Source organism: Anomalospiza imberbis, chromosome 4 (assembly GCF_031753505.1).
Source record: "Anomalospiza imberbis isolate Cuckoo-Finch-1a 21T00152 chromosome 4, ASM3175350v1, whole genome shotgun sequence".
NCBI classification, from domain to species: Eukaryota; Metazoa; Chordata; class Aves; order Passeriformes; family Viduidae; genus Anomalospiza; species Anomalospiza imberbis.
In genome coordinates, this window is record NC_089684.1 from 1420742 (window position 1) to 1448370 (window position 27629).

General features: G+C 35.0%; 1 protein-coding gene across 5 annotated transcripts in view; it reads left to right on the forward strand.

Moving 5' to 3' along the window:
* Window positions 1-2309: 2309 nt before the first annotated feature.
* The window catches only part of CEP135 (centrosomal protein 135), a 30945-nt gene continuing 5625 nt past the window's right edge, over window positions 2310-27629 (forward strand). The window contains exons 1-24 of one of the 5 annotated variants that reach the window (XM_068186781.1): window positions 2310-2507; window positions 3820-3954; window positions 4102-4414; window positions 5530-5694; window positions 6674-6864; window positions 7382-7549; window positions 8972-9113; window positions 9526-9610; window positions 10586-10714; window positions 11852-12067; window positions 12638-12703; window positions 13678-13828; window positions 14785-14978; window positions 15446-15589; window positions 16098-16241; window positions 18278-18355; window positions 18518-18669; window positions 20447-20562; window positions 20632-20786; window positions 21246-21301; window positions 22279-22447; window positions 24375-24485; window positions 26185-26370; window positions 27256-27465. In XM_068186781.1, coding sequence (XP_068042882.1) covers window positions 5582-5694; window positions 6674-6864; window positions 7382-7549; window positions 8972-9113; window positions 9526-9610; window positions 10586-10714; window positions 11852-12067; window positions 12638-12703; window positions 13678-13828; window positions 14785-14978; window positions 15446-15589; window positions 16098-16241; window positions 18278-18355; window positions 18518-18669; window positions 20447-20562; window positions 20632-20786; window positions 21246-21301; window positions 22279-22447; window positions 24375-24485; window positions 26185-26370; window positions 27256-27465 — 2976 coding nt within the window. In that variant the 5' untranslated portion in view covers window positions 2310-2507; window positions 3820-3954; window positions 4102-4414; window positions 5530-5581. Of the gene's footprint in view, window positions 2508-3819; window positions 4415-5529; window positions 5695-6673; window positions 6865-7381; window positions 7550-8971; window positions 9114-9512; window positions 9611-10585; window positions 10715-11851; window positions 12068-12637; window positions 12704-13677; window positions 13829-14784; window positions 14979-15445; window positions 15590-16097; window positions 16242-18277; window positions 18356-18517; window positions 18670-20446; window positions 20563-20631; window positions 20787-21245; window positions 21302-22278; window positions 22448-24374; window positions 24486-26184; window positions 26371-27255; window positions 27466-27629 lie in introns of those variants that run through there. The other 4 variants (XM_068186782.1, XM_068186783.1, XM_068186780.1 and 1 more) reach the window with 4 other exon arrangements.

Consider the following 27629-nt stretch of genomic DNA (forward strand, 5'->3'; position numbering starts at 1 on the left):
CCTGAACGTGAGTGAATGAAAAATGCATTTCGGCGTTTCTGGGGAATGAAAAATGCATTTTGGCGTTTCCCAGAACTGAGAGTGAAACTGCAGTTCACCATTGTCTTTGGTGTTGTTATGAGCGCCGATCACTTGTTTCAAAAATTTAGAAAGTTTAATAAAAATAAAATAGTTATAAAAAATAATACAAATGTAGTAATAAAGGTTACACAATTAGAGTTAGGACAATTAATGAGACAATAACAGCAAAGAGTTACAGCCCGGGCTGGGTACCCCTCTCTGGACAAAATTGAGCCAGGAAAAGGACCCCATTAAAAGAAAATTTACTCCTTAAAAAGGGTAATCTGTTGCATATACAAAACACTTTATGAATATGCATATATTTTATTTAAAACAAGAAATCCATCTGGTACGTGTCAAAAATTTTCTATAATCCCCAGGCGCCTTCCAGTCTAAGTCCAGCTTGAAAAAGTTCGTTTCTGTTGATAAGGAAAACCATAAACTCCTCTCCTCTGGAAAATTTATGGGTTTCTGTAATTGTTATCTCTGTGCAAAGAATTTTTTTATTATCTTCTCCTTTTCTTGAGCTAATTAAAAGAATACACACATAATTTCTATTTTAACTGCTAAAGCTTACAAAACTACATTTACTATATTATTAAAATGTTAATACAACATAACTTTCCAACCTAGCATAATACATATAGTAAATATCGGCGTAGAGCCATATAATATGCATTTTTCACAGTGTTAATGTTACAGGCGCAATTTAAAAAATTGTTTCATAGCGTATTCATTTGTCCATAGTAATTTCTTTGTGTTCATCTGTTAGCAATGCAGTTTTGTCGTCAGCATGGCTCGATGGCTGCATTATTTCTTTCATGGCCAAGATCCACCTTTGCTCTGCTTTTTTGTTATTACATTTTCTGATTGATAACACAAATATTGCATCGGCAACAGTTCTGAACCTGTACTCACCATCAGTTTTGCTGTGTTGTTCTCTGAATAGAAGCAGGACTTCAATCTGCTAATCTAATACCTGTAGATATTGCTTATTTCACACAATTTTGTGCCAGCTGATTGTCTAGTTAAAGCCCAGAGCAGCTGGATATAAGGTTTCACTACTGCCCATCTTTCACATCAAGGTTCAGTTGGTGACTTAAAACAGTAGGGAACACTTCTTAGGTGCTACACATATCTGTTACAGAAACATATCTTTAAAAGACAGCTCTCAGCCATCCAGGCATGTCATAAAATGAAGCATGTGACTGTTGTTGCCTTCAACAGTCTTCATGAGCAAAGGGGGAAGAAAAAATGAGGCTAATTAGCTCTAAATACTCTTCAGCAAGCAACTGAGAGATGTAATCATTTAAACATATTAGTAAATCCTACTTAGGAAATGGCTGATTTAAAGTACTAGAGATGTAATCATTTAGACATATTAATAAGTCCTGTTTAGGAAATGTCTGACCTAAAGTACTGTTCAATTTTCTCTTTTCTATTTTTCATCGAAAATGGAAATTTGATTCTCTTCACAGCAGTCCTAAATTGCAAGAAATATTTAGATGGTAAATTATGTGAACTATTTATGCAGCTAATGTAGCCTGTCTCATGGGAAATACCAAAGCTGTTAAGAGTGCTTTCCAGTACTTTGGAACCTTACAGACATCTAGTAGGTGTGACATACCTTTCATCAAGACGCAGTTGTGATTCACAAGGCTATTAAGCTTCTTTAAAGAAGAGCATATTCTGGATTGAATTGACTGGGTGCAAATAATGTAGAAAACTTGGATTTACAAAAAAGCTTTTTGAGAAGGTTCTTTACCAAATGCTTTTAAGAAAGCAAGTCTCTGTCAGAAATGGAGAAAGGAGCTGGTGGTTAAAAGAGAGAGTAGAAAATACTACCTTACACAGTGAATGTGCAGAAGATTGTCTGCTGTTTAAGACTGATCTGAAAGAATGGGTTAAACAGCAAGGGGAAAAAAAATTGCTCATTTTATAAAGATGTTAAGTGCAATCTCAAGGATTGCAGAAGAGTTTCACTGGACTGAATAATAAAGTGGGAATTAAAGAATAGCGTTGATAAAGGCAAAGTGATACATGCTGTGGTCTCTAGAATGGCAGTAACTGCTTGGAAAAAGATGTGTCACTGTGAATGTATCTAATCTATGCTTTAGAGCAAACTAAGACCAGGTGCCCTGGTTTCAGCCGGGATAAAGTTCATTTCCTTCCTAGTAGCCAGTACAATGTTGTGTTTTGGATTCAGCATGAGAATAATGTTGATAACGCTCTGGTGTTTTGGTTGTTGCTAAGTAGTGCTTGCTCTCAGCTGAGGACTTCTCAGTGCCAGTGAGGAGCTGCACGGAAAGCCATGAGGAAACATAGCCAGGACAGATGATCTGAGCTGGCTGAAGGGGTATTCCACACCTTAAAAAAATAAACTGGGAACTTAGCCAGAGCGAGGCTGATTGTGCTTCGGGGACACGCTGGGCATCAGTCAGCAAGTGGTGAGCAATTGCATTGTGCATCTCTTGGTTTTATCAATCTCTCTCGCTTATTATTAGCATTATATTTTGTTTCCAGTATTAAACTGTTCCAATGGCAATCTACAAGTTTTGCCTTTTTTTCCCCTGATTCTCCTCTCCTCCCCTGTGGGAGTGGGGGGAGTAAGCAAGTCAGCTGTGTGGTGCCTTGGTTGCAAGCTGGGGTTAAACCATGACAAACACTGATCAGTAATGTGAAAGAGTGGGTTAAACAGCAGGGGACAAAATTTGCTCACTATGTGGACATGTGTGCAGTCCAAGGGTGCCAGAAGGATTTCACTGGACTGAGTAAGGATGCTAGAGTTAAGGAGCAGTGTTAGTAAAGGCAAAGTGATACATGCTGTGGTCTCTAAAGTGGTAGCAATTACTCAGTGAGATGTGTCATGGTGAATGCATCTAATTGATGCTTTAGAGTGATCAAAAAGGCAAATGGTAAGTTAGGAATCAATATGAATAGTGAAGGCTACAGCCAAGTATCTCAGTGGCTGCTCAGAGAAAGGTCTATCAGGTACTATTACCATTGTTTCAGTCCAACTTGAAGCCCTTCAAGGCCCTGCATTATAGGTTTATATGAAAAAAATGTAGGTAGGAGTAAGATTTAACTAGTGTTTTTTAGGTTTTTATACTCTTGTTGTGGCAACTGTCAAGAGACACAGGACATTGTGTAAGACAGGTCTTAGAGTCAACTGAATCAGTGCATTTAATGTATTGATTTTATATTTCCAGAAAAACAAATTTTCCTCACACAGAAGTTACTAGATACTTTTTCATGTCATGGTAGGAATAGTGATAGACTAAGTTTAGGGTGTAAGATTTAAATTGTGGTAGTCTGTAATGGCAGAGGTCTGGAATTACTGACACATAATTTCTTTCCAACAAAGGGTGTATGACAATTATTGTCTTTGAAGACTTTAATATCTATGTTAACCTCTCTGAAATAACAACCCCAATTCTTCCGATATTCATTCCAGGATGCCTTTTGGACCTATACTACAGCTATTCATTTCCTGGTCTTATGATCAGATGTGGCTGTAGGGAATGTAAGGTAATACTCTTTCTGGATTGATTCCAGTGGTAGTAATGAGTTAAATTAAAAATTTCAGGTTTTAGGAAGGAGAGTGATTCACCAGCAATTTGTTGGTGCTTCCCAATATTGGATTATGTTTAGGTTACTATATCTTGAATGCCCATTGCAGGGATTTAGTGAGATTATATATGTACTTCCTAGCCACAGTTACTGAAGTGCTAACATATGCCCATTTATTTTTCTTTACAGTTACTTCCTGTACAAGCTGTGACACGGATTTGTTCATGATATTTCTTCTGTAAAACTTTCTCAATTCTCTTAGTAAAAAATCTTTGCTGTTTCTAAAACACAAGCTTTTAAACAAATCTGATTAACTATTTGGAGGTAATTTAATCTTTTTAACTGATACAAGTCTTAAGGAGTAGATGGGCTCAGGAGTTACCAGTTTTCTTCTGTAGTAATATAAAATGTATTCCTGAGTCTCAATCTAGACACAGTAACTCAATCACACTTTTCCTGAATTCAGCACAGAATCTTCAACTTTACTGTAGAAATACCAAGAACGTGTTACTTCAGTGTTTGGCTGTCAGAGGAGTATGAAGAGCATTTCCTACACATCAGGATATTGACTTACACTGGGTACACTGGTGGAACGAAAGTGCACCGCCGCCTCCTTCAGCCATCCCAGCACAGTATGTAAGGGATTGTTGGCAATGCCATTGCTTGGTTAATATCCCAACAACCTGAACCTCTTCAAGCAAATATTTTTGGTAGTATCCAGAGCAGATGCCGTGCTTGTAAGACTGGTGATTCTCATCTACAGAGTAGTACCTGGCAACCACAGGTCCATTGCTAGGCTTCTTTGTAGCGTTTTAATAAACTGAGATGAAATCTGAACTTTCCAGCATTAGATATGAGAGAAACATGCACATTTTCCTCACTTTATTATTAAAAACTCATTTTATTTCCCAATACCTGCATGTATTTATTTAATATCTTTTTAAAAACTGGTGGATTGTGCTGATAGTTTGGGTGGACTCTGAATTCTGTTCCTTTTATATGAGATGCAAACAACACCAGCTTGAATTGGTAGTTTGGCTGCTCAGGTCTTTGCAGCCAATAGGGTAATATTGAAACTTCTAAAGAAATGCGAGGGAAGATGTTTTACATAAATAACTACTTTTCAAAAACATTTCTAACTATTGAACATACGTTTTTACAGATTAAGAAACATAAGCTTTAGTACTTGATTTGTCTTCTCATTCTGTGTCTAAATTCAGAAGGACATAATGATGTAAAAGTTCTTCTTCCCTCAGATGTACTCAGGAAAACCAAAATTATCATTTGGATTCAGACACAGTAATACTGATCCACTCCCCTTTAGATCAGCTTAGTAATAAAAAGATAACTAATCAGTCAGTTGAGAAAATCCCAGCTCTCTGATCCTTGAACTGTATTTTCCAGAAAATGATGCAAGTATTACTACAGTACACCAGTATTTTTTACCATTCCTATTTTCTATCATAGAATGCAGATGTTGAAAGTTAATCTGTCTTTAACATTTTGCATGTTTTATCCAATTTTAGAGAGGTTGGCATAAGTTATATTAAGTACTGGCTTGTAAACTTTGAAAGTAATATTTATATATGAAAGAAAAAAGTATGAATTTTTCAGAGTAATCTGTCAGTTTGTATTGTGTAAGGTACTGTGATGACCATGATTCAAAAAAATCAGAATATAATGAGAAAACTAACTGCCAAGGCAAATACTTATTTCTAAAGGAATGTCTAAATATGTTCAAAACTTTTCAGTTGCAGTGATCCTGTTTTGATTTACTTGAATTTTAAGGTCATGCTTATGCACTGTATTTCCTACAAAATAAAAAAGGTTTTTCCATTATTTTTTCCTATATTTTTCCTTCTTTAAAGGACAGATGCTGTAACCAACAATCTTTTGCAGGTGCCCTGTTTTTATTGACTGTGACAAAAGCAGCTTTGGAGGTGTGTTTACAATGAGTACAAATGCAGAGCGAAGGTTTGTTAATCTCAGGAAACGTCTGAATCAGCTGGGCTATCGGCACCCTCTGGGAGTGGACAGTTTACCTTTGGTGGAAAAGCTTTTCAGGTATTCAAAGGGGATTCATTTAAAAAATAATAATCATATAGTAGGTATTTGATTTTCGACATGTGAGAAAGAAGGTTTACTATGAGGATTATTTTCTAGCAGTGTTATTTTAGAGCTAACATTAAGTTACGGTGTCCAATGAAGTCATATGGGTTTGCTTAAATTATGGGAACATCTTAAGATTTAATTTAATTCAGTAGAATTGCTTCTAAGGATCTATGGCATAGGAAAATACAACTTTTCTAACCTTGTAAGAGAGCCAAGAATAATCACTATTAATATGTGCTTAAAAGGACGCACTCTTGTAACTGGTTGTATAAAAAATAATCCCTATTGCCTGTTTGTGACTTAAAATAAAACATTCACATCTCCATTTATTATGACCTTATTTAGAGAATTTTAAATTTGTTGTCTCTGCCCTTTTTACAAGACACATAGCAGAAAAAAAAAACACGAAAAACTTCAGATTTCCTTCTTATTAGATCTGCCATTTTTTGGCTTTGATATTATTAAGAACACAGTAATTTCCATAGTAATCCAGTTACATTTGACTAAATACACAAATGTAGCTCTTCTGGCTCTGTTACTCCCTAGTGTGTAATACAGATGGAAGAACTTAGGTAGGCAAATATGGTGTAATCTGCCTTCAACATGAAGTCTCATTCATGTGTATACCAGGTAAGTTTAGTCTCTATCACTAGCTTTGATACTTCTCGGATGTAAACTCTTGATATGCTTTGTAACTATTTTGTTTTCTTTTTTTTTTCTCCTGTTCTTTCCTATTTACTGTTTTTTTAAACAGATGGTTCCTAGCTTTCAGATTTTCTTACATGACATGAGTGTTTTGTTGCCTTTGTTTGACCTCATTTGTTCCCCCTCTTGGGGACAGGGTTTTGTATCTCAGGTCATAATAAACATTTGCCTCTGCAGTGTGAAGGCTGATAACATGGCTAACATATCTGATGCTCCTTTATCCCAGTGACTTAGTTCATACAACTGAGAGCTTGCGCAAAGCAAAGTTTTCTTCTGGAAAAACTGAGAAAGAATGCAGCAATTATGATACTATTTTGGAACCTTATAAAGCAGAGACTGCTAGACTTACCAGGGAAAATAATGATCTACATTTAGAAATATTAAAACTGAAAGAGCAGTCTGATCGTCATGTTAAAGGTAATATACAAATGATGATTTTTTTATTTTTTAGTCGTTCCATGCCAAAATAAAATTGTGGCTAAATCCTTGATCTGCAGATTCTTTTATCTGTACTTTTAAGTTAGTGTGAATGGTCATAGAGTTTGGTGCCTTTAATGAATTAAGGTTCATGCTTAAACATTTCTTTTACAGTCAAAAAACTTTGGAAGTTCTGCAAATTACTGTTTTAATAAGATATGAGGATGTTAGAAATCTTAATGCATACTTTTGTACCTTGAAATGGTGTTTTTTAATTGAAAATGAAATACTGTTAAATGCTGTTAAATAGGCCTTTGTCCCACAGTGGGTGTTTATTAGTAAAACATGTATAAATATATATTTTTGTTTGTTTGTAAAAGTATGCACATATGTATGTGTATTTGATAATTTTATGCTATGGCAAAAGAATGCAGGATTTTGTTTATGCTTATTTTGGTGTTACTAGGAAAAATAATAGTGAATAAGAGAGATAATACTGCTTTTCTCTCCCTTGAAGATTTGAAAGCCTCCTTAAGGAGGATTGAACACGAAACAACTGACTTGAAATTTTTGAATAACCAGTATATACATAAAATTAAACTGCTGGAAAAAGAGACCAAAGCCAAGACTGAAAAAATTCAGCAGCTTCAGGAGAAGAATCTGCAAGCAGTGGTGCAAACACCTGGTGAGTGATATTTCAACTTTTTTCTGGGTTTTTTTTTTTTTTTTAAATCTTCAGAACATAATACCTTTTCCTCTCATAAGAGCAGTTACTGTAGTAAAATATCCAGCAGAGTAACATTACACTTTGAAAGTTTGGGCTCTGAATTCTGTCATTTCTCTGTTTGAAGTTTCATTAGGTCATCACTTGTGTTAGGGACAAATGTGAATGCAAACTTAGATTCAACTGAAGACTTTTAATTTAAAATGCGACTAGAAAGCACATATTAATCAACAGCTATTTCTTTAATTGCTGCACCTCATTAAGAGGCATATTGTTTGACACTTGCATATTTTTGACAGGTAATTGACATGTAAGTGACAAATTCAGATTTTTGGAACCAAGACTGAAACATAGCAAGATGCAAAATATGTCTACAAGTATTCCAATCCTCTATAAACTTACAATATTTAAAGGGTCTTTTGATAACTTAAAATGTTCTAGATGTTACTTTCAGGTTAATTTCTTTCTCCAGGATTTCCTTTTTCTTAATTTTTTTGAAGCTAAGGAATATAGAATTATTTTGTGAAATGTTGAGACTGTCTTTATTTTTCCAAGCCATTGAATTATATATGCATTTTTGGCATTTGAGGAAAATCAATAGATAGCTAGGAAAAAATAAATTTCCTCCTTATTTTTGCATACCTTTCTGCACTTCATGTCCTTGCTTCAAAGATGACATGTCAGACTTTAGTCTATCTTCTGCATACTTATCCCTTGGTCACCAGTCTTCTAGGATTTTTCTATACTACATCATCCAATATTACATGTTCTTATTTAATCATGTGATGAAGAGGAAATGTTCTGTCTGGAAAAAATACTGTGTTTTGCCTTTTCCTAAGTATGCTATCATTCAGGCTAATAGCATACTATGCTTGATGAGCAGTAGGATATGATATTCACTGAAATGAATATTATATCACAGAGTAGAAGGAGTAAAACACAGAGTAGAACACAGAGTAGAAGGAATAAAAATATTACTAAACAATGCAAAGATTAGTTCAGTCATAAAATAGTTCTTAAATGTGAAAACCAAATGCCTTTTGTGATGTTTTGATTTAGCTGTTTTAGTAAGCTGAATCACTAACAGCTTCAACAAGTTTGAACTGTAGAGTATTTGGCATCTTAAAGACTGGGGAAAATTACTTCTAAAAGCTTTGTGTGTTTCCTTATTACAAAAGTGAACTTTAGCAAAACTGGTACTAACCTGCAAGAATGGTATGGTCTAGAATATGTGAATTTTATCAGCTTATTGCGGAAGGATTAAAATGGTGAAACATGCCCATTCAGAAGCAGTGGAGTAAATAGGAAAATTAATTTTGTATTAAAGAAGACAACTCCCTTGCTTTAACTCCAAGTAATGTGTCTCTGGGTTTGGGCTTTTAGGTGGCAGGAAGAAAAGCATTCCCTTCAGGCGTCAGCGCATGCAGATAGACCAGCTTGTGCCCCCGTCAGGTGTCAGTGCCTACCCAGTGCCTCAGCCAGAGGACCCTTACATCGCAGACCTTCTCCAGGTGGCTGATAATAGGTGAGCCACAGAGCTTTTTGACTTTGAAGAGTAGGTGTGTCTTTGGTTCTCACTGTCCTGCTCCTTTTGATTGATAAGTTGAATTAATCTCCCCACTTGAGTCTGTCACTGGTGACAGTAGTTGGTAGATGGTCTACCTGTCTTGATCCTGACCCATGAGCTTTTTCTCCTTTTCTCCCCCATCCTGTTGAGGAAAGGAAGTAAGAGAGCATCTCTGTGGGGGACTGGCAGTCAGACACAGTCAACCTGCTACAATATCTCAAACAACATAATCTGCACTGATATTTTGCATGAGCAAAACTATTTCTCTGTGAAATATTTGGGTTCAGGAGCAAAGAGAAAATGCTAGTATTGAATTGTGTGCATACAATTCTTTCATGAATCCACATAAAAATGGAGTGCTGCATTTCAGAATTCAAGAACTGCAGTCAGAAGTAACAGAGCTACAGGAAAAACTGGAGACATCTGAAAGTGGAATGAAAAAATATAGCAAACAGGTATGTTTATATCATCAGTCGTAGTGGGATTGTTGTTTTATTATTAATATTAATATTATTATAGTTATTATTTGGGTGTCATAACCACGGCAATGTCCTTGGTGTCTTAAAAACCTACTTAGGAATACATTGTAGGGCGTGTGAAATATAATTATTCTAATTTGCCTATGTTGAGCAGTTTCTCTCCTCTGCTTTTGGAGACAGCAGCAATGACAAAATACTTGCCTGGTGGTTTCGCTGATAAATTTGGCTACTGAAATTACGTTAAATAAGCTAAACTTGACAATCATAAGTAGAATTTGTCTGCATTTTTTAGTGCGTGTTAACTTGTCCAAAATAGCAATTTGATCTACATATATCTTAGGATTGTTTTTTACTGCTTGGACTGGTTTTATTAAACAATTTTAAAGTTTTTAAGTTTTTAAGAACAACAGATTTTACAAAGTTTTAATGAGAGTGTATTGATAAGATAGGTACAATCTTTAAGTAATGGAATTACATCAAATTTTTACACGTTATGTCTTTCAAAATCTAGGGATTGTTGGACAGTCGTCTTTCTTTTTTCTTCACATCTTGGTTTTCCTCTTCCAAAATTTCCTTTTTTCCAATGACTGGAATAGTCACTGAGTTAGCTTACTTAGAAGTTTTTTCCCTAACTTTAAGTGCTAGTCTCAGTTAAGTTGTAGCATTCATTAACTTCACTTCAAATTAAAATTGTTTGGTTTTCTTCAGGAATGTAATCTAGTAGGAAATGTTTCACTTTTTCCTTACAAATTACGTTTGATTCATTTATTTCTCTTTCAAAGATACAATTTTTTCAGAAGAACCGAAAATCTAAAAAACAAAAAAAGATACAAGATAGAAATTGCATTTTTAGTTGTGTACCTTTTACTGAGTGTTATGTGTGTGTTTATTTAAATGAAGGGTTTATTAAAGGTGTATAAGGATGCTGGAACTTTTTTTTGTCCATCAAAGGTTGAGATAAGAGACAAAGAAATTGAGCGCTTAATGCTGGCATTGGATGGTGGGCGTTCTCATGAGGTTCTCTCTCTGGAATCGAGAACTAAAAGTAATGAGAAGCTTATTTCCCACTTGAATATACAGGTAATTAATTTATTACAGTTGTTTAATCAAACGTAAAAATATAGCGTTTTTAAAACACCCACAAAACTTCTAGCTCTTCAAAAAATCACTATAGATATAAAATCAGTCAATGGAACTTGCCTTTCTTTTTTAGTGGCAGTGTTTCTTGTCTACAGAAATTTAATTTCCTCTTTTAAAAGTCTGTCAGGAAGGTTTTGGTGAAGAATTCAATGAACTCACATCTGCACGTAGTATGTTAATCTGAAAGTATTCAGCAAATTTTTGTATGACACCATTTTCAGCAAGTTTGAAAATCCTTTTATTTAGTTAGAAAGTTATTGCATACATGCCATTTATGCTTTTAGAAAGTAACAATGGTGTATGTAATTATGATAGGGGGTAACCCTGTAGATATCCTCATGAGAGAGTGAGGAATCTTCCTTATGGATTTCAAATGGTCCCCACCTTCACTCCAACACAAACTTGTGAGGAAAGGATAAGCTTAGGAAAAAAGGTGTCTGTGTTCACTGTGTGTATTAGCATGCATTCAGTAGTGGTCTCTGAATGAGAACTCAAAGATGAGCTGGAGTACAAATCACATAAAGCCCATCTCTGGATTTGAACCATCAATTCTCAGGTTTTTCTCACGTGAGTTAGATGTTCTGAGTACTGGTTGTGCATGATGTACAGTGGCATGGGAGCCACATTCATATTATTCACTTAGGTTCAGTGCTGCAAAAATACAGAATGAGCTATGACTTGGAAGCAGGACAGCTGTGCTCAGTGATCCTGAATCAGTAAGGCATGATGAATACAAACTGATTGTACAGGGAGTGAGCCCAGAGATGCATGAAGCTGGTTTTACACCATCAAGACTATTTGCTCATACTTGGTCCCCATATACCACTTTTATTTGACAAGAAATGTATGGTTGTCTTTAGATAGCAGTATTCATGACTAGGAGAGAGCTCATGACATTGTATTTCTTTTTCAGGTTGATAAGCATTAACTTCTAAAAATAGAAAATCTTGCCATTTTTAGCAGGTTATCACTTTTTTACTTTGCATATAGAGATACTGTATTTCAGAAGATTGGGAGGAACTTTTGCTACCTAACTTAACAATGCATATTAATATTTTAATGAAAAATGTCTTTCAGGTTGATTATCTTCAGAAGAAAAACAAAGAACTTGAAAATCACATTCAAGATCTCTTGGACACTAAACAAAATGTGACTAGCGAGGTAGTGGATTTAAGCAATAAAAATGAAGAACTGTGTCAAGAGCTGAATGAAATAGATCACTTGGCACAGCAGTTGGAAAGGCACAAAGAAATAGTGCTTGAGACTGCAGATAAGGAAATAGGAGAAGCAAAGGTAATCACTGACGTGTCACAGAGTGAAGGATCTGCTCCATTTTACTTTGTTTTATATCTTCTAATTGCAATGAAAGGCTTATTAGCTTGTGAAATGAAGATTACAAGAATTTTTTTCCAGTTTTCTTAACATTACATGGAATTTCTCACTTAAAGTGGACTAATCACAACTATTTTGTCTCTTTATTGTATTAGGTTGAGATGATTTTAGTTAAGGCACAGTCTGTCTTTTTTCTTTTATTAGCTTAGTATGAAATAAAATGCTGAGGTACTTAAAGTTATTGCTAGGTAATGCATATTTGCAACAGCAGTACATATATTTGGAGGGTTTTTTCCTATGTGGAGTCATGCAGTGATTCATTTAATCATTGTGCTCCAGAAGAGCATGGGTGTTTTTACCACAAATTTTTTATGCTTTCACTTCCTAGGAGCTTTACTATTTTATTACAAGGAACTAACTATACTTCATTTCTTACCAAAATCATCTGCTTCCTTATTTTTTTTGTAACAAAGGGATTTTTGTAATTTTGAATATATAACTCTTAACATATAGGTTAATTTTGGTTGATAGAAAGAAATTGAAAGAAAAGTCAGTGAAATACAGGATCTACAAGAAACAATAACAAGGCTTAAATCAGTAAGTAAAAATATTTTCAGTTCTTGTTTGTACCCTTTTTATCTTGCTGTCATCCACGTGATTGTTTCATTTATTATACAAGAAATCAATTTAACAATTAGCAAGAGAACTTCTTTAGTACCCTGAACCTTTGATTTGAAAGTTACTAATGAATAAATGAAAGAGCCAGAGGAGCTACATCATATTAATAATAAACTGAAAGAAATTTCTGTAGACAGTATGGTTGACTATGTCCTTATTGTACATTTCCTTATTTCTGCTGTCTGAAGTCATAATTTCCTGGTGACATAATCATTTTTACCACAAATGACTTAAAACATCCTAGAGGGTTTTAATTGTCTTGAAACAACTTTGTCTCTTAATTGGGATGTGAAAAATTATCCAATACCTGGCTCACTCAGAAACAAAGTATAGGTCCCAGATGAAAAGCATCACTATTATCAGTTCTTTGAAGACCAGACTCTTTCTAGCATATATGGCAACTTGTGTATTAGCTGAGTACAGTGTTTTCTATTAACCTATCTAGGGAACTTGCAAAAACAAAAATACTTAATTTTCAGGACATCAGATTATAGAAAGGTATGTCAAATAGCACTTAATTGGCTTCAGAGTTGCATTGACTGAGATGCTGTATTGTAATGCACTTTAACACTAACACTGTTACCAAATGCCCTTAAAATAATTTCTTGCTTTATTCATTATTTTTTTTTCCCATGGTTGTATCCCACTATCCTACTGGTTGGTTTGCTTTTCTTGTTGCTGATTGCAATCCTTGTAAAAAGTAATGCTTAATTTGGCTTAATAAAATGTAGTATAAATACAATGATGGCCTGCAACAAATGTTAAAGCATAAAGCATCCAGGTCAACCAGAAGTAAACAGTGTTGTATATGAAAAGTTGATCAAAATGTTTATTTTTTTCCCAAGTGTGTCTATTGGCAGTTCTAATTTTTACAATAATACTTGTTACTTCAGGAGTTGTGCTCATGTCATAAGGAGAATGAGAGACTGAATGAAGAACTCTTTGGGAAAACAGACGAAAAAGGGAATCTTGAGCTGTTGGTAAACCAGCTTCAACAAGAGAAGCAAAGGCTGACAGAAAAAACAGAGAACTTAGAAAGAAAAGGTAAATCATCAAACGTAGATTCTTGGAAACTGCTTTTGTGTAATTTTTGAAATAGAATACCTACGTAGTTAACATACTAACTAATAGCACTAAAAGACCTTTAATATATATAAATTAAAAGAAGACCCTAGGTCTCCAGTCATAGTTGAAGTAAAAACTCTTGTCTTAGAAAGATGTTTTCATTCTATATGTGAGAACTGAAAGCTTTTTACTGTGATCCCACAGGACATCCTTATCCTAATTCTGTGGCAGTTTCCTACAAAGTAATTTCCAAAACTCTTCAGCCTCCATTTCTTGAGAGATTTATCCATTTAGATTTTGAAAACATCCAGGGATGAAATTCCATGATGTCTCTAATGTTCTTCAGTTGTCAGAGTAAAATATTCTCCCCATATTACAATTGCTTGTAATTGCTTGTAGCAATTAATTGCCACAGTTCCTTATTTACCTACTATGTACCTGTGAAGAAACTTGCTCTACATTATCTGTAAATCCCTCATGGTACTGTCAGTCTGCCCTTGGCTCTCAGCACTTCTCCAGGCTGAATAAACCCAGTTCCCTTGGGAGTTCCCCACAGAGCAAGTATTCTGCTCCCTGACCATCTTGCAGTGCTTGCCTTGGATTTAATTTATGTACATCTTTCTTGTTGTAGGAAGGGCAAACCTTAAAACAGTATTTTAAGTGCAATCTCATGGGTGCTAAATAAAGGGGAATAATCACATCCCTCTGTCGACACAGCTCAAGGTGCTGTGAGGCCTCTGATGGTCTTATGCTGCTCATTTGTGTTTAGCCTTCTTTAGCCTTCAGAACTCTTCTATCCTGTTCAGCAGGATTGCTGCCCGGATGGTTGGTGCAAGTTAATCCATCCCAAATACAAGTGTCTTTGAGGAAATGCATGACTTCCCTGTAGAGCTGATTTTCTTTCTTCTTTTTTTTTTTTTTTTTTTTCCTTCCAGAACGAGAACTTGTCCTAGAAATTGAAAGAATTAGATTGGACTATGGTATTGCCCTAGGAGACAAATCTCCATCTCGTCTAGATGCGTTTGTAAAGACCTTAGAAGATGACAGAGACTACTATAAGCGAGAATTAGACTATCTTCAGAAAATGGTAAAACTAAGGCCTAGTGCAAGCCACAGGACTGCAGAGAAGGTAAAGGTCTTGCTGTCAAGATAAGTGAAAAAAATACTGTAGAAACATTTAAGAAGCCATCAAATATATTTTCAAATTCAGTGGCATTAAATGACTGTAGTAGTTTTCTAAATTACATTCTTTTTGCAAAAAATCAACTGAGAAAAACTCCAGTCAATTTGCCCTTTTCTTTCCTTGTCACATTTTACAGTAACACTGATTACTTATTGATCAGTTTATTGAAATAAATAGAACTAGATAATAATCAGAAAAAGGCTGAAATGTTATTGCTAGCTCCTTTGCTTTTTCTTTATAACAGCTGGTTCTTGTTTAGATTATACCACCAGTGCCAGGCTTTTTTCTTGTAATTAAAATTATTTTGAATATATTTTTTATGTTTTGCTAACAGGAAGAGTTCTTTTCTGGTATTAATTTTTCAGACATTTTAATTAGCAAATTTTAACATAAATTTATTGATCACTTTTCAGAGCGAAGAGCTTAAATCAATCACCAGAGAAAGAGATGAGCTGCGGTCTGTGTTAGACAGATTTGAAAAACACATGATAGAAATTCAGTCCAATGTCAAATTATTGACTGCAGAAAGAGATAGATTAAAAGTTCTTTATGAGCAGGTAAGAAGAAATTGTTTATAGTTAACATTGAAATAACCAATTAACACTTCTTATACTCTTGGTTATTTAAAATGAAAAACCTAGTAGAACACAGCCAAGGCTGATAAAATATATACCTGTTTTTATTACTTGTTAATAAATTATGTATTCTAGTTAGTTTATTAACTTGAAAGCTATTATAAGTTGTTGCATTGGCTTCTGTAAATTATAAACATCAGGAAAAAATCGTTAGAATGGATGAGAAGGTTGTGTAAAGATACAGCAAGGTATCAAGAAAGGAGTAGTTAACTGATAAGAGAACAGTGGAGTTAGGCTATACTTGGGACAGTAAAAGAAAAGAATGCTGATTATTTTGGCAGTGTAAGTTGTCATGCCACTGAGTGATACATTTTAGTTGTCTAGAGAAAAGTAAGACTATAATGGGACTTCTTACTATAATTACAGCATTTTGTTCATGTGTGCACCATATTGCAGTCCATGTATGCTAACAAACTATAATCTTTTAAAGTCTCAGAGTGAATTGAACAGGATGAGAAGAGAAGCAAAACACAGTTTTGTTTCTCAAAGTCACATAGAAGAAGAAAGAGACATTGCACTGACTGACTTTAAAATACTAATGGCAGAAAAAGAAAGTCTTGGAGAAAAATTAAAGGTGAGCTTTTATAGCTTCATTGCTTGCATTGAGGTGACATATAGGGAAGGGTTATACAAAAATGCTGTGTTTGTTTTTGGCTGTCTATCAGTTCCCCTTTTCAATAACTTTGTGTTTCAAACTCACTTGAGAGCTCAATAAATTTATATTATTATCAAATATCTCTTATTGTTACTGTTATTGTTATGAATTACCAAGTTTTCCTGTAAACACAGTCCTAGGCAGGGGTAGAGGAACATGCTTTCAAGTATTTAAGGACAAATGTGTCATCACCTTGTGTGGGAGACCTAGATATGGAGGCCCAGCCACAGAATACTTCTTGCATATGCACTACTTTAAAGATGTCTGAGTGTCATTTTTGTGGAAGAAATCATGCACTTCACTCACAAGAGAGAAGCGACGATGTATTTTGTTCACTTAAGGCAGCGAGTTTCAAAAAATTCAATGGTAGATGCAATGGTGGTTTAACAAGATTTGATGGTAAGGTACATTTGAGTATTTGCTGCATAGAGGCCAAGGTCAGACAAAACTGTCAGGGAGACCTTCCTATTGAGTCATGAGGTTCAGAAGGGTCTTCTTGCCTTCCAGATTCCTCAGAGGAGTGTGGCTGGATCCATACTTGGTGTAGTTTGTGTCTAAAGGATTATAGCAATCAATCCTTTATATCTCTCAGCTAACATTTCAGCATTTCACTGCTCTCGTTCCCAGCTATCAGGAGGGCCACTAGTGACTATTGCTTAACAAAAAAAAAAAAAAGGGGGGGAGGAGCACACTGTCACAGTCACATATGGTTCTTATCCTACAAACTGGGGACTATATGGGCTTTTTCATTTTTGCTGATCTTTAGTTGCCGTTGCATTTCTTTGGCAGATTATATTTTAAATGGTACATAACTGAGCCATGAGACATAAATTCAATCCAAGTTTCAGTATTTCTGACCTTTAAAAAAATGTTTATTAATACAGTGATTTTCCTGTTACTATGGTCTTGACAGGCAGCCCAGGAATGTGGTGGAATCACCAACCCTGCAAATGTTCAAAAAACATGTGGATGTGGCACACAGGGACGTGGTTTAGTGTTGAATATGGCAGTGCTGGGTTAATAGTTGGACCTAATGTCTTAGAGGTCTTTTCCAACTTAAATGGTTCTATGATTCTATGACCATGTGGTATCTGGTATTAATGTGCATTCATGGTTGTAGTCAAGAGCCTATGATTTCAGGGGATTTGTTTCCCTGCCTTCTGTATTGGTCACTGATATAATGTTTTAAAACTTCTTGAAAATAATTTTAATGGACTTATCCCAGGACCACATATATCAGTAGTGATTGTATGATGAATGCTTCCATAGTTTGATTTTACTACCACAAAAATAAAGACCTGTTGTGTATCTGAATGCAGTGGCAGTAAATCTGGCCTCTTTGCTTAAAGCATGTGCATGCAGTAGTAGAGATGTGTTTTCAGCTCCATCCTTTCTTCTAATAGGTGGCTACCAATGTTTTATATGTGTGCCACTTTGAAATACCTTTACAAACACACTAATCTAGGGCATTTCTAGGAAGTTTGAGAGTTTGTTTCACTGCAGTTATGCACAGAAGTCAGGGAACAGATAAGTAATCTTTAAAAGTTTCTTCATAGATTTAGGGAAAGGCCAGTTAGCTTTGTAGTGTACGTTACATGTTGTAAGTAATATTATTTGAATAAATTTATTTAAAATGTCTTAGGGCACTAAGTTATAATTGCATGCAACCTCATGTAGGTCAGTAAACACCACGACAACTCACAAATATTAATTTAGTTGGGACCAAATATAAATATACTATTTTTAAAAATCTAAACCAAGAATCAAACCCAAAACAGTGATGTTATATTAAACTACAGTAATGTATTTTCAGCTAATGTTCTGTAGTTTTACAGACAGAGCTTTGCATTTGGTCATTCATCTAAGAATGTAAAGCAGTATTTTCTGAAACATGAAACTTAAACTTCTCTGATTAAATCTAAAAATCTTGCTACATCTAATTTTATATTTCTCAGATGCATCAAGAAGCAGCATACCATGAAAAATCAAAGCTGCAGCATGATATTTCAGAATTGGAGAATAATATTCAAGGAGTAAGTGCTTTTTTTAGGAAGTAAGCTTTTATTATTTCTAAAATAGGATAGACTGTTCCAGAAATTAATTTTAATATCTGTTTTCAACTTTAATTTATTTGAAAGCCAAGTTGTGATAGCTTTCTGCAATAATAACGTTTGGTTATTTATTTTAAATTGCAGCTTCAGATTGAAAAGTGTGAACTAAGGACTACAGTCTCTATCCTGAAAGAAAGAATAAACTATTTGGAAAATGAGTTAAAACTGAAGTCAAGTAAACTTGCCCAGACTTCTGATGATTCTTCTCAATTTAAAGCTGAGATTTGCTCACTTCAGTAAGTCTGATACAAAATGTGGTAATCTTTTACAGATGCTAGGATAATTCTGTTTATTCTGTAACTGTATAACAGGGTTGAGTTCCTGGGAAAGACTGTAATTATAAATATTTTAAAAATCACTTGTTACAGCTTGTATGTTAAAGAAAAGTAGGTGTAAGTAAGGAAAGTGCTGTGGTAGCTTTTCACAGCAATCTTCTGCTGGACTTACTTGATGACCAAATATACTGATAATTATTATGGCTCATTCTAGAATTGTTTCCTCCAATAACCATATTTTCTGCTTATGAATGTAGCAGAACTGAAAGTTTCTAAAAGGATTCCCAAACTCTGTTAAAAATAAGACAGATGCCTTTGCAAACTGCAGCAGTAGCACCTACAGTTTTGAGAACTGGTATCTTATGATCCATAGACACAGTCTGTGGGGATTTGACCAGCTTGCTTAGAACTGGAGGATTCAAGTATCCTTATGTATTTGTAAGGTCTGTTTAAGCTTGCAGGATCATTGTGCTTTTTTAAACTTGCTTTAGTAAAGCAAGTTTACTTGCTTTCCCATCAGGTGTCTAAATGTCATAGAAGAATAAAAAGGCTTAGAGAAAGTGAAAGCAGTATTGAATAAATTTGGGTGGAAATGAGAGCCGTTGATGTAACAGATCATTACAGGATGGGTAATGCTGTAGATGACATCTTTTGGATGTTTTACAAAGGAAACCAGGGCCTGTGTGGTATCCCCCATTCCCCACCTGAGCAGTACCACACTGCTGAGCAGCAGGCCTTGCAGTTCATCTAATGCTCCCAATTGCACAGAGGACTCCTGGTAAAACAATTAGTGTATTTGTTGGTAAAATTGTGACAACAGTCATGAAAATTAAAAAGCCTTATTAGGTTCCTATCATTTCAGTGTAAAGCATTGATACTGCAAAAAGAAGACAATGAAGAGTAGGGCTGCATTTATTTTAACATTTGATTTTATTCTATTCATGATGGAAACGCTGTGTTTGCCCCTTGCCCTTTCTTTTTCCCCTCTCTGAAGTTTCACTTCAAAGTGGATGACAGCGGTCTTTATAGAGAGGCATGCTGTATTCTGCATTAGTGAAGTTTTTTAAGAATGAAAAGCTTCTCTAGCTTTTGTGGGCTCCCACTTGAGAGGGATTTTTTCTTTACCTGTTTCATAAATAATCCACTTAGTTACTTTGGAATTTTGTTGATTTTTTTTTTTTTTTTTTTTGCTAAGTCACTTTGATATTTCTTTTCAAGAAAACAACTGTGTAGGTAGATGATTTCAAATATCTTTCAGGCTCTTTATTTTTTAAAAGTAGGATCAAAACTGTAGCTGTCAATTAGGTTGTTTCTTAAAATGTGGTAGGGCTGGTAATCACTGGTAGTAATCACTGGTTTGAGCTCCATATCAAAAACTTTATAAAGCGAGAGTCAAAAGATGCAAGTAGCATTATAAAGAGTAACAGAAATCAGAGGAGGTGAATGTTTCTGGTTAAAGTGGTTGCTCCACCAAGGTTCCATTACTCCATTTTGCATTGATGTTGAGGTGGACTTGAAGCAGGAGTCCAAGTGGTGTTGGCCTCAGCAATCCTTAAGTCCTCCCTCTCCTCGAGGGAGAGCATGGTTAGTATGGCACAACCCCATGCTGCTGGTTGGTGATACAGCCCTGTCAGGAGGTTATGCTGGAACTGTTCCAGCACTTGAAGCAGCTTAAGAGTAGAAGTTAAAGACCCAGAATAAGTTCCAAGCTTCTTTCAACTGTATACTCATTTTTCAGGCTCTTAAATGACCAACGCCAGAAGTCTGTTGAAGATTTACAGCACAGATTGTCCCTCAAAAAGGATGAACTGCTGACAGCTCATGATGAAATTATAAAGCTGAAAGAGATAATAGGTAATTGTAACTATTTTTGTGCTTATTTCCTGATTTTAAAATAGAAAGCACTTACTCTTTTGTTTTTAGATAGGTTAAACCAGAGGAGCACTTCACAGGAAGAAGCAGTCAGTGTGCTGAGAAGTACAATTAGTGTTTTGGACAAAGAAAAGGACAGTCTTCAAGAAACCGTAGATGAAAAAACAGAAAGAATTGCATGCTTAGATGACAACTTAGCTAACAGGGTATGTCCAGTAAAAGTACTACTTTGCATTCCACCTGGGAATTTTTAAAGCATGTTTTAGGGAGACGTTTTGCCTTGATGACAAAGTCTGTGCAGAGCACATAACCACTGTGCTTGGACACAATGCAGAGTCATTTGCCAACTCAATAGAGCCTTAATTATGAATGTTCCTGTATTCCCTAAATACTCCAAGAAAATAAAGAAGTATTTGTTTGCATTTTACATGTGGAGGTATTTATTGAGATATAAAGTACTAGCCTGAGGTGACAAAATCTATAGCTGACTTCCACCTGTTTCAATGACAAGACAATCCTTTCACAGTAAAGAAAATAAACTTGGAAATTACTTATTGGTGAAGAATTAAAATAAAGGTTTACATTAAAAGTTCTTTAACTTGGAAGTGTCCTCTTATGTTGCAACATAATAATACCTGACACAATTTTTGATTTTTTTTTCATAGGAGAAAACAATTGCTCATTTACGTTTAACTCTCTCTGAGCTGGAGTCCTCAACAGAGTAAGTTAAGAGTAGGATGCCTTCTTTGGAGGTTTTGTTTTATGTAGTAGTTTCAAAGTGAAAGTAGATGGCTATTTTAGTTATTTTGATGAAATTGAGTTAACTCCCTTTGATTCAAGTGGAGGAGTATACAGTGTCGAGAAAGATGTACTCAACTTTGGAAGACACTTCTTGTGCAATTATATTGCAGGCTGCTAAGAAACTGTTACAACAATCATTGACAATTGCTTGTCTGTATCAATAAACTGGTAACGTTTCCTAACTCTTGGTCGAGAAGTAGTTTTCTATCACTCCACTAGGTATTAGATTGACCTGGGTAAGATTCATAGCTGAATTCTTAATGATTGGCAATCTAATTCTTCTAGCTTAAGATATCAGTACAGTCTTAATTAAAATGTATTTAGGTAGTTTTTAGCTGGGCTTCCTCTGATCTTTCGTTCTTTCCTCTTTTTAAGCATGACTTTTTAAACTATAGCATCTTAAAAGCAAAAATTTAAACACCAGTATATAAATATTTGAAGACCAATGTAACTGAATATTTGCAACATAGATACATGAATTTTATGTGACAAAAATAATGCAAAAGTTCACTTAAGTTTACAGATGTTTATATTTCTATTTTTTTTGGTGAATCTTTTCATTACTCTTTTGATAATTGTCCTTCAAGTGTAAATTATTTGTCTTCTTCCTTTATGGCTTATAAAATATGTAGTTAACATAATCACTACCAAAGACAGATAAACATAGGTATCTGTAATTGCTCTTTGTTTAATAAGATACATCTTACCAGATACATCTTCAAAACTAAAGATTAAATCGATCTTATTTCAGCATATTGACATTTTGCATACTTAGTTTGCATTATGTTTAGACTCAGTTTGTCATCATTCAGAGAGCAAGAATTTTATCTGATTATTTTCAGCAGTATGTGGTATAGTACAAGAAGGGACAACTTTAATAATGTTTTCACTTGATAGCCAGATGCAGGACATGCTGAGCAACAGAGACCGGGAGATATCCAGCTTACATCGCCAGCTTGATACATCCCAGATAGAGCTTGCAGAAATGGGAAGAGTAAAGGAAATGGCTCTGAAAGAAAACAGGCGACTGCAAGATGACCTGGCTACAATGGCCAGAGAAAACCAGGTATGAAGACAGCACATGATACTGATGTGTTAAACCATTTATTGCTTGCTTGCATAAAAACTGCTACATCCTCAATTTTGATTGATGTGTTTCATTACTGGTATTTCTTGAGCACTGGGATGTTGCAAATCACTGGGCAGAAATTGTAAAAGCAATACTTCAGATACTTAAGTGTAGTCAATGCAGTGAGGGAGAAATGGGCGAGCTTTCAGTTTGGTAACCCTTCCTCAGATAAAAAAAGAAATCTAAATAAAATAAATCTAGAACTTTATTGTTTATAATAGAATGAAATTATGTTAATTGGTTATATCACTTGGCAATTGGTACTCAGTTGGTAAAGATTGGGTTTTATTACCTGTGGAAGCGATTATTGAGAGAAAGAAAGAAACTCCAAAAGCAGACATCAGATTATCAGGTGAAAGTGAGAGGGAGAGGAGGGAGATTGGTAGCACATCTGAATTTGTTCTGGTGAAGTGATTCATTAATTTCATCCATCTAGTTTCCATGAAGCACTGGATTTATTGAGTGAGGTATGCCATATTTGAGATTAGGGTGTTTTGGAGATTAGAGTGTTGGAGCAATAATGAGTTGGGTTCATGCAGCAGCTGGTTATTGCTGACCAAAAGCCTCCCAGTTCCAAGTGCATGACATGGATGTCCCTGTGGTGTATATAATGTCTCTATGGAAAATATATAACAAAAATGTTCAGTGTTTTATAGGGTAAGTAGCATCTTTTATTGGGCTGAGCATTAGAAAGTCTGTGTAGAGAGTATGTGAGAGTTATCTTTAGAGGGAACCTGGAATTTTGTTGCAACTCATTCATCTTCTATAGCAAATACAACTATTACAGCTCCTCATGAGACTCAAATGCCTTTCAGAATTTTCATCCTGAAATACAAATGTTTGTTTGAATTCACTGTAAGTGCCAGTACTAAAAACAATCAGGACATTTTTAACTAAACCATTTATTTCAATTCCCCTCAGTCACCCTGGCTGAGTCTGATGCCACAAAGTATAATATAGCAACATGTTTCAAGAAAGTGATGTAGGACCTTGAACAGTTCTTGCAAAACCTATAGTGCAATATATAAATATGTGGATGTACTATTGAAATGAGACCTGCTCTTCACAGGTGTCTAAGAAGATGAAGTATTGAATGTTATCATAATGTGAGGATGAAAGTTTTCCCAGTGTTTGGGAAGGCTATCACAGAGACAAGCAGACTGATTTTATCACATGTTAAATAAGGCATACAGTAAAAAGGCTAATGAATAGTAATATGACACAAAAAACAGAAGGGGAAGAAATAAGGCAGCATCCTTTATTTCCCCACATTTGATCATGGAGATAGAAAAAGATACTTGCAGTTTTGGCTCTCTGGGCTAGAGGACTCGGAAGGAGATGAGAGCTGAACCTGAGAGGGACAGAATTAGCAGTTCAAATATCTCAAACAAATTCCATGGTGCATATTTGATGTTTAAATATGATCTTAGTAGTGCATTTAGTTATTTAGTCTTGCAATTCTACTTTAAAATAAATGTTATTTTGTTATAAAATTGGCTTTCTATTGATCTTAAACTTTCCTTTACTCAGGCATAGTGAATCTTAAAGCTATAAAAATTCGAGCTCCCAAACATCAGTATGTCAAATTTTCCTAAGATCAGTAGGATGTGTCATCAGGGAAGCTGCATGTTTTATGAACTGGTGGGATAGTCATTGTTTTTTGTGATTATTCTTGCCTGGAAACTCTTTGGTGTATCTAAGGTAGCAGGGAATATTTCTGAACCCTACAAATCCCGAAGAGCTTTGTAAGTAGAATAGAAAGAAATCTAGGGCATATACCGTTACTTTGATTTAATCTGATAGAGTATTATATAGTGATTAATTTACTGCAAAGCACAATTTTGCCTTTATGCAATTTCTCTAGGCTATCAGTACTGAGCTTGAAGATGCAATACGTGAAAAAGAAGAAATGAAAACCAGGGTTCATAGTTACATAACTGAAGTCTCCAGATTTGAGAACTTGATAGCTTCAAAGGTAAAAATATAATCCAAAGGCAATCATTACTGCATTCAGTAAAACAAAGTAAGAATTGCATGGTTAGGGTGCTGTTCTCCCTGCCTGTCCCATTTCCTTCTTTTATTTTTCCTTATTTTCTCTGCAATGTTTAAAGCTATTAGTGGGGGGTTCATATAACACCTTGTTAGATCTGAAGCACTGATTAATTCTAGCACATCACAATTTCATCGATCATATTTCAGTTTGCCATAATGCTAGAGATTGACAAACATGTCATGTTTGAATGTTTGGCTTTTTGGGTTTTGACCAGGCAATCAGTAAAATAATGGGTACTGTTTCATGATTGTAGGCAGCAAGCAGCTTATACAATGATTTTAATTATTTTACTCCTTTGGAAAACAAAAAAATTTATCTGTTGTTCAGCATAAAATTGTTAAAATAGTACTGTTAAAATAGTGCTCTGGTTAAATGTCCTTTAACCTGATACTTGGATTCAAAAGCATGATGTATGTGAGTTAAAACTAAAAATCATTTGGAACAAATAGGATTTGGGTCAAGACAACATAAACTGGCAAATTTATTATGTGACTTTGAAGGGAAGAATAAGTTTTGATCTGACTTGCACGTCTAGATGAATGCAGGTAAATTTAACCACTTTTTACAAGTAGAAACTGAAGCATGGAGAAAAAGCTAAGGTCAGTAGTAGGTTAGCATAGAACCATCAATCTAAAATATTCAAAGTTTGTTTTTTAAGAATTTTACAATGTCTTCAAAGTATTTCAGCTACAGACGTGACTACGTCTTTGGCAAATGATAATCCAGCTATTCAAGTTGGGTACCAGGAAGCTATAGAATACACAGCCAGCAACCAGTCATGAATGCTTGATTTCAGGGATTTTTCTAGTATGATATCAATAATGCCTGTGGAAACAAGGATTTACTTTTCTGCACAGTGTTCACTTGGTATATCACAAGTTTCTGTTTCCTAATGCTCCACCTGATCCTGTCTGCACTTTCTAAGTTCTGCAGGATACACAGAAAGAATTTCAGAAACAGTTGCCTTTCTCATGAGATAATTCTGATTTATACTACCAACGTGCATATCCCACTGCACATTATGTGAGCAGGGAATGGAGGTAAATAAGAAAAATTTATCCCTGCCTTATAATACACACTTGGCCAGAGTAAAATTCACAAGCAACATTTGTTCTATCACTGCACAAATGGTGAGCACCAAAGCTTGCATTTTTGTACCTCTGTGATAGACTCCTTAGGCATATATGCTCTACTAGATTACCAGTGATTGAGGCACTGCTGTAATACAAATATTTATAAGGGTGTGGTAACTAAAAGAGCTGAAAACAGAAATTCTTGGAAAGGGCAGCATGCAGTGTATCACAGTAACATGACGCTTGACAATGCAGAGAGATGCAAAATCACCCCTCTCCTGGGAGCCTTAAAACTCATTAACAACTTCTAAGTGTAAGTACTTCCATTTTAATAAAACTGAATGCCATCACTATATTTATTTGCTATTTCGACTTGGAAAAGGGATGATGAATTTTAGTAGTTGCCGGATAGTGGGATTAAGAAAATGAAGGAAGTTCTGCTTTCTGGGGGGAAAAAAAGAAGAGATATTGTAAGGAATAGGCATGAAATGACATCAAACAACTTGAGGGCATGTTGATCATTGAAGAGCAATTTACTGTTTCATTAGGAAAAAGAAAACCAAGAATTGTTAGAGAAGTTCCGGATGCTGCATACAGAAGCTGAAGGCTGGGAAATGAAGGCTCATCAAGCTGAAGGAGAAAGCAGCTCCATACGACTGGAACTCCTTTCAGTAGATACAGATCGCAGACATCTTCGAGAGAGAGTAGAATTGCTGGAAAAAGAGATTCAAGGGGTAATAACTTGTGCAGTGAAATTCCATCTAGGAAAGTGGGATACATTCAAGTGCTTTTTAATAAAGTCGATTTACGATTTTTAACGCCTTAATGGAAAATAATTTCTATATGTGAATGTTCAAATACAAACACTGGAGGTTTTGATACAGTACCTGATTTTGTTTAGATGTGCTTTGCTTCACCCCTGCTTGCCCAAAATTAGAATCGTGGCATATATTTTCATAGTAGATCTCTTCTGTTGGGTTATCACTGTTACTATGACATTGTAAGTAACTTTTTAGTTGCTTCAGAACATTTGCATATAGCTTTATGAATATTTTGCAAGCTTAGTTTTCATGTTTCTTTGAAGCTTTGAATTAAGTATTTGAGGCATTGGTGGCTGGACTCAAGGTAAAAATCTGGTAGACATCCAAATTCAGAATCAGGATTCCATAATACTGAATCCTAGACCAATGTTGTAGAACATAAGGTTTATATTTTAGAAGCAGAGGTTTATATTTTAGAAGCAATAAGAGAAGTTCTAGAGCATAATTGTGGTGGACTAACTACATTTTGTCCCATACTTCTAATTAGCCACAAAGAGTTAGAGACTATATTGCAAGCTGAGTTAAAAAATAGGTTGTATGTTTAAGGTTTAAGCTTTTTTAATTCTTGCTCCACCCTTCTATAGTACCTGTCTAATTACTCAAGTTGGTGATTAAAAATTGCAGAGCTGTTTTATTAGTTGCCCTTAGCTATATTTTAGGGAGAGGGAAGAAATATTAAGTAATTTTATAGGGAAAATTAACTTTGAAGGGAAAATAAAGTATAAAAAAACCCAGGTTATTCAACAGGAAACTCTTAAATTTAACACTGAAAATGTATCCATATTTGGTTTTGTTCAGCATATTGTTGCACATCAAGTGTATGAATCTCAGATCTCCTCCATAACCAAAAATATGTCCAGATTGGAAGAGGATCTTAAACGTGAAAATCAGGATAAGGCTTCTGTGTTGGCAGACCTCGCTTCTGTGAGAGAACTCTGTGTGAAACTTGAGGCTAGCAAAGAACTTTTAGCTCGACAGCTGACATCCAAAAGCATGGATTATGAAAGGGTAAGCAACAAAGGCAAATTTAATTTGCTGTAACAAAGTAACTTCCTTTGCTTTTAATAGGTTTTGGAGAAAATTATTACTTCTTAGAGCAAGGTAAGTTAATTTACAGCTTTAGTTTTGTGTTTTTATATAAATTATAAATTTTACAATATACAGGTCTGTAG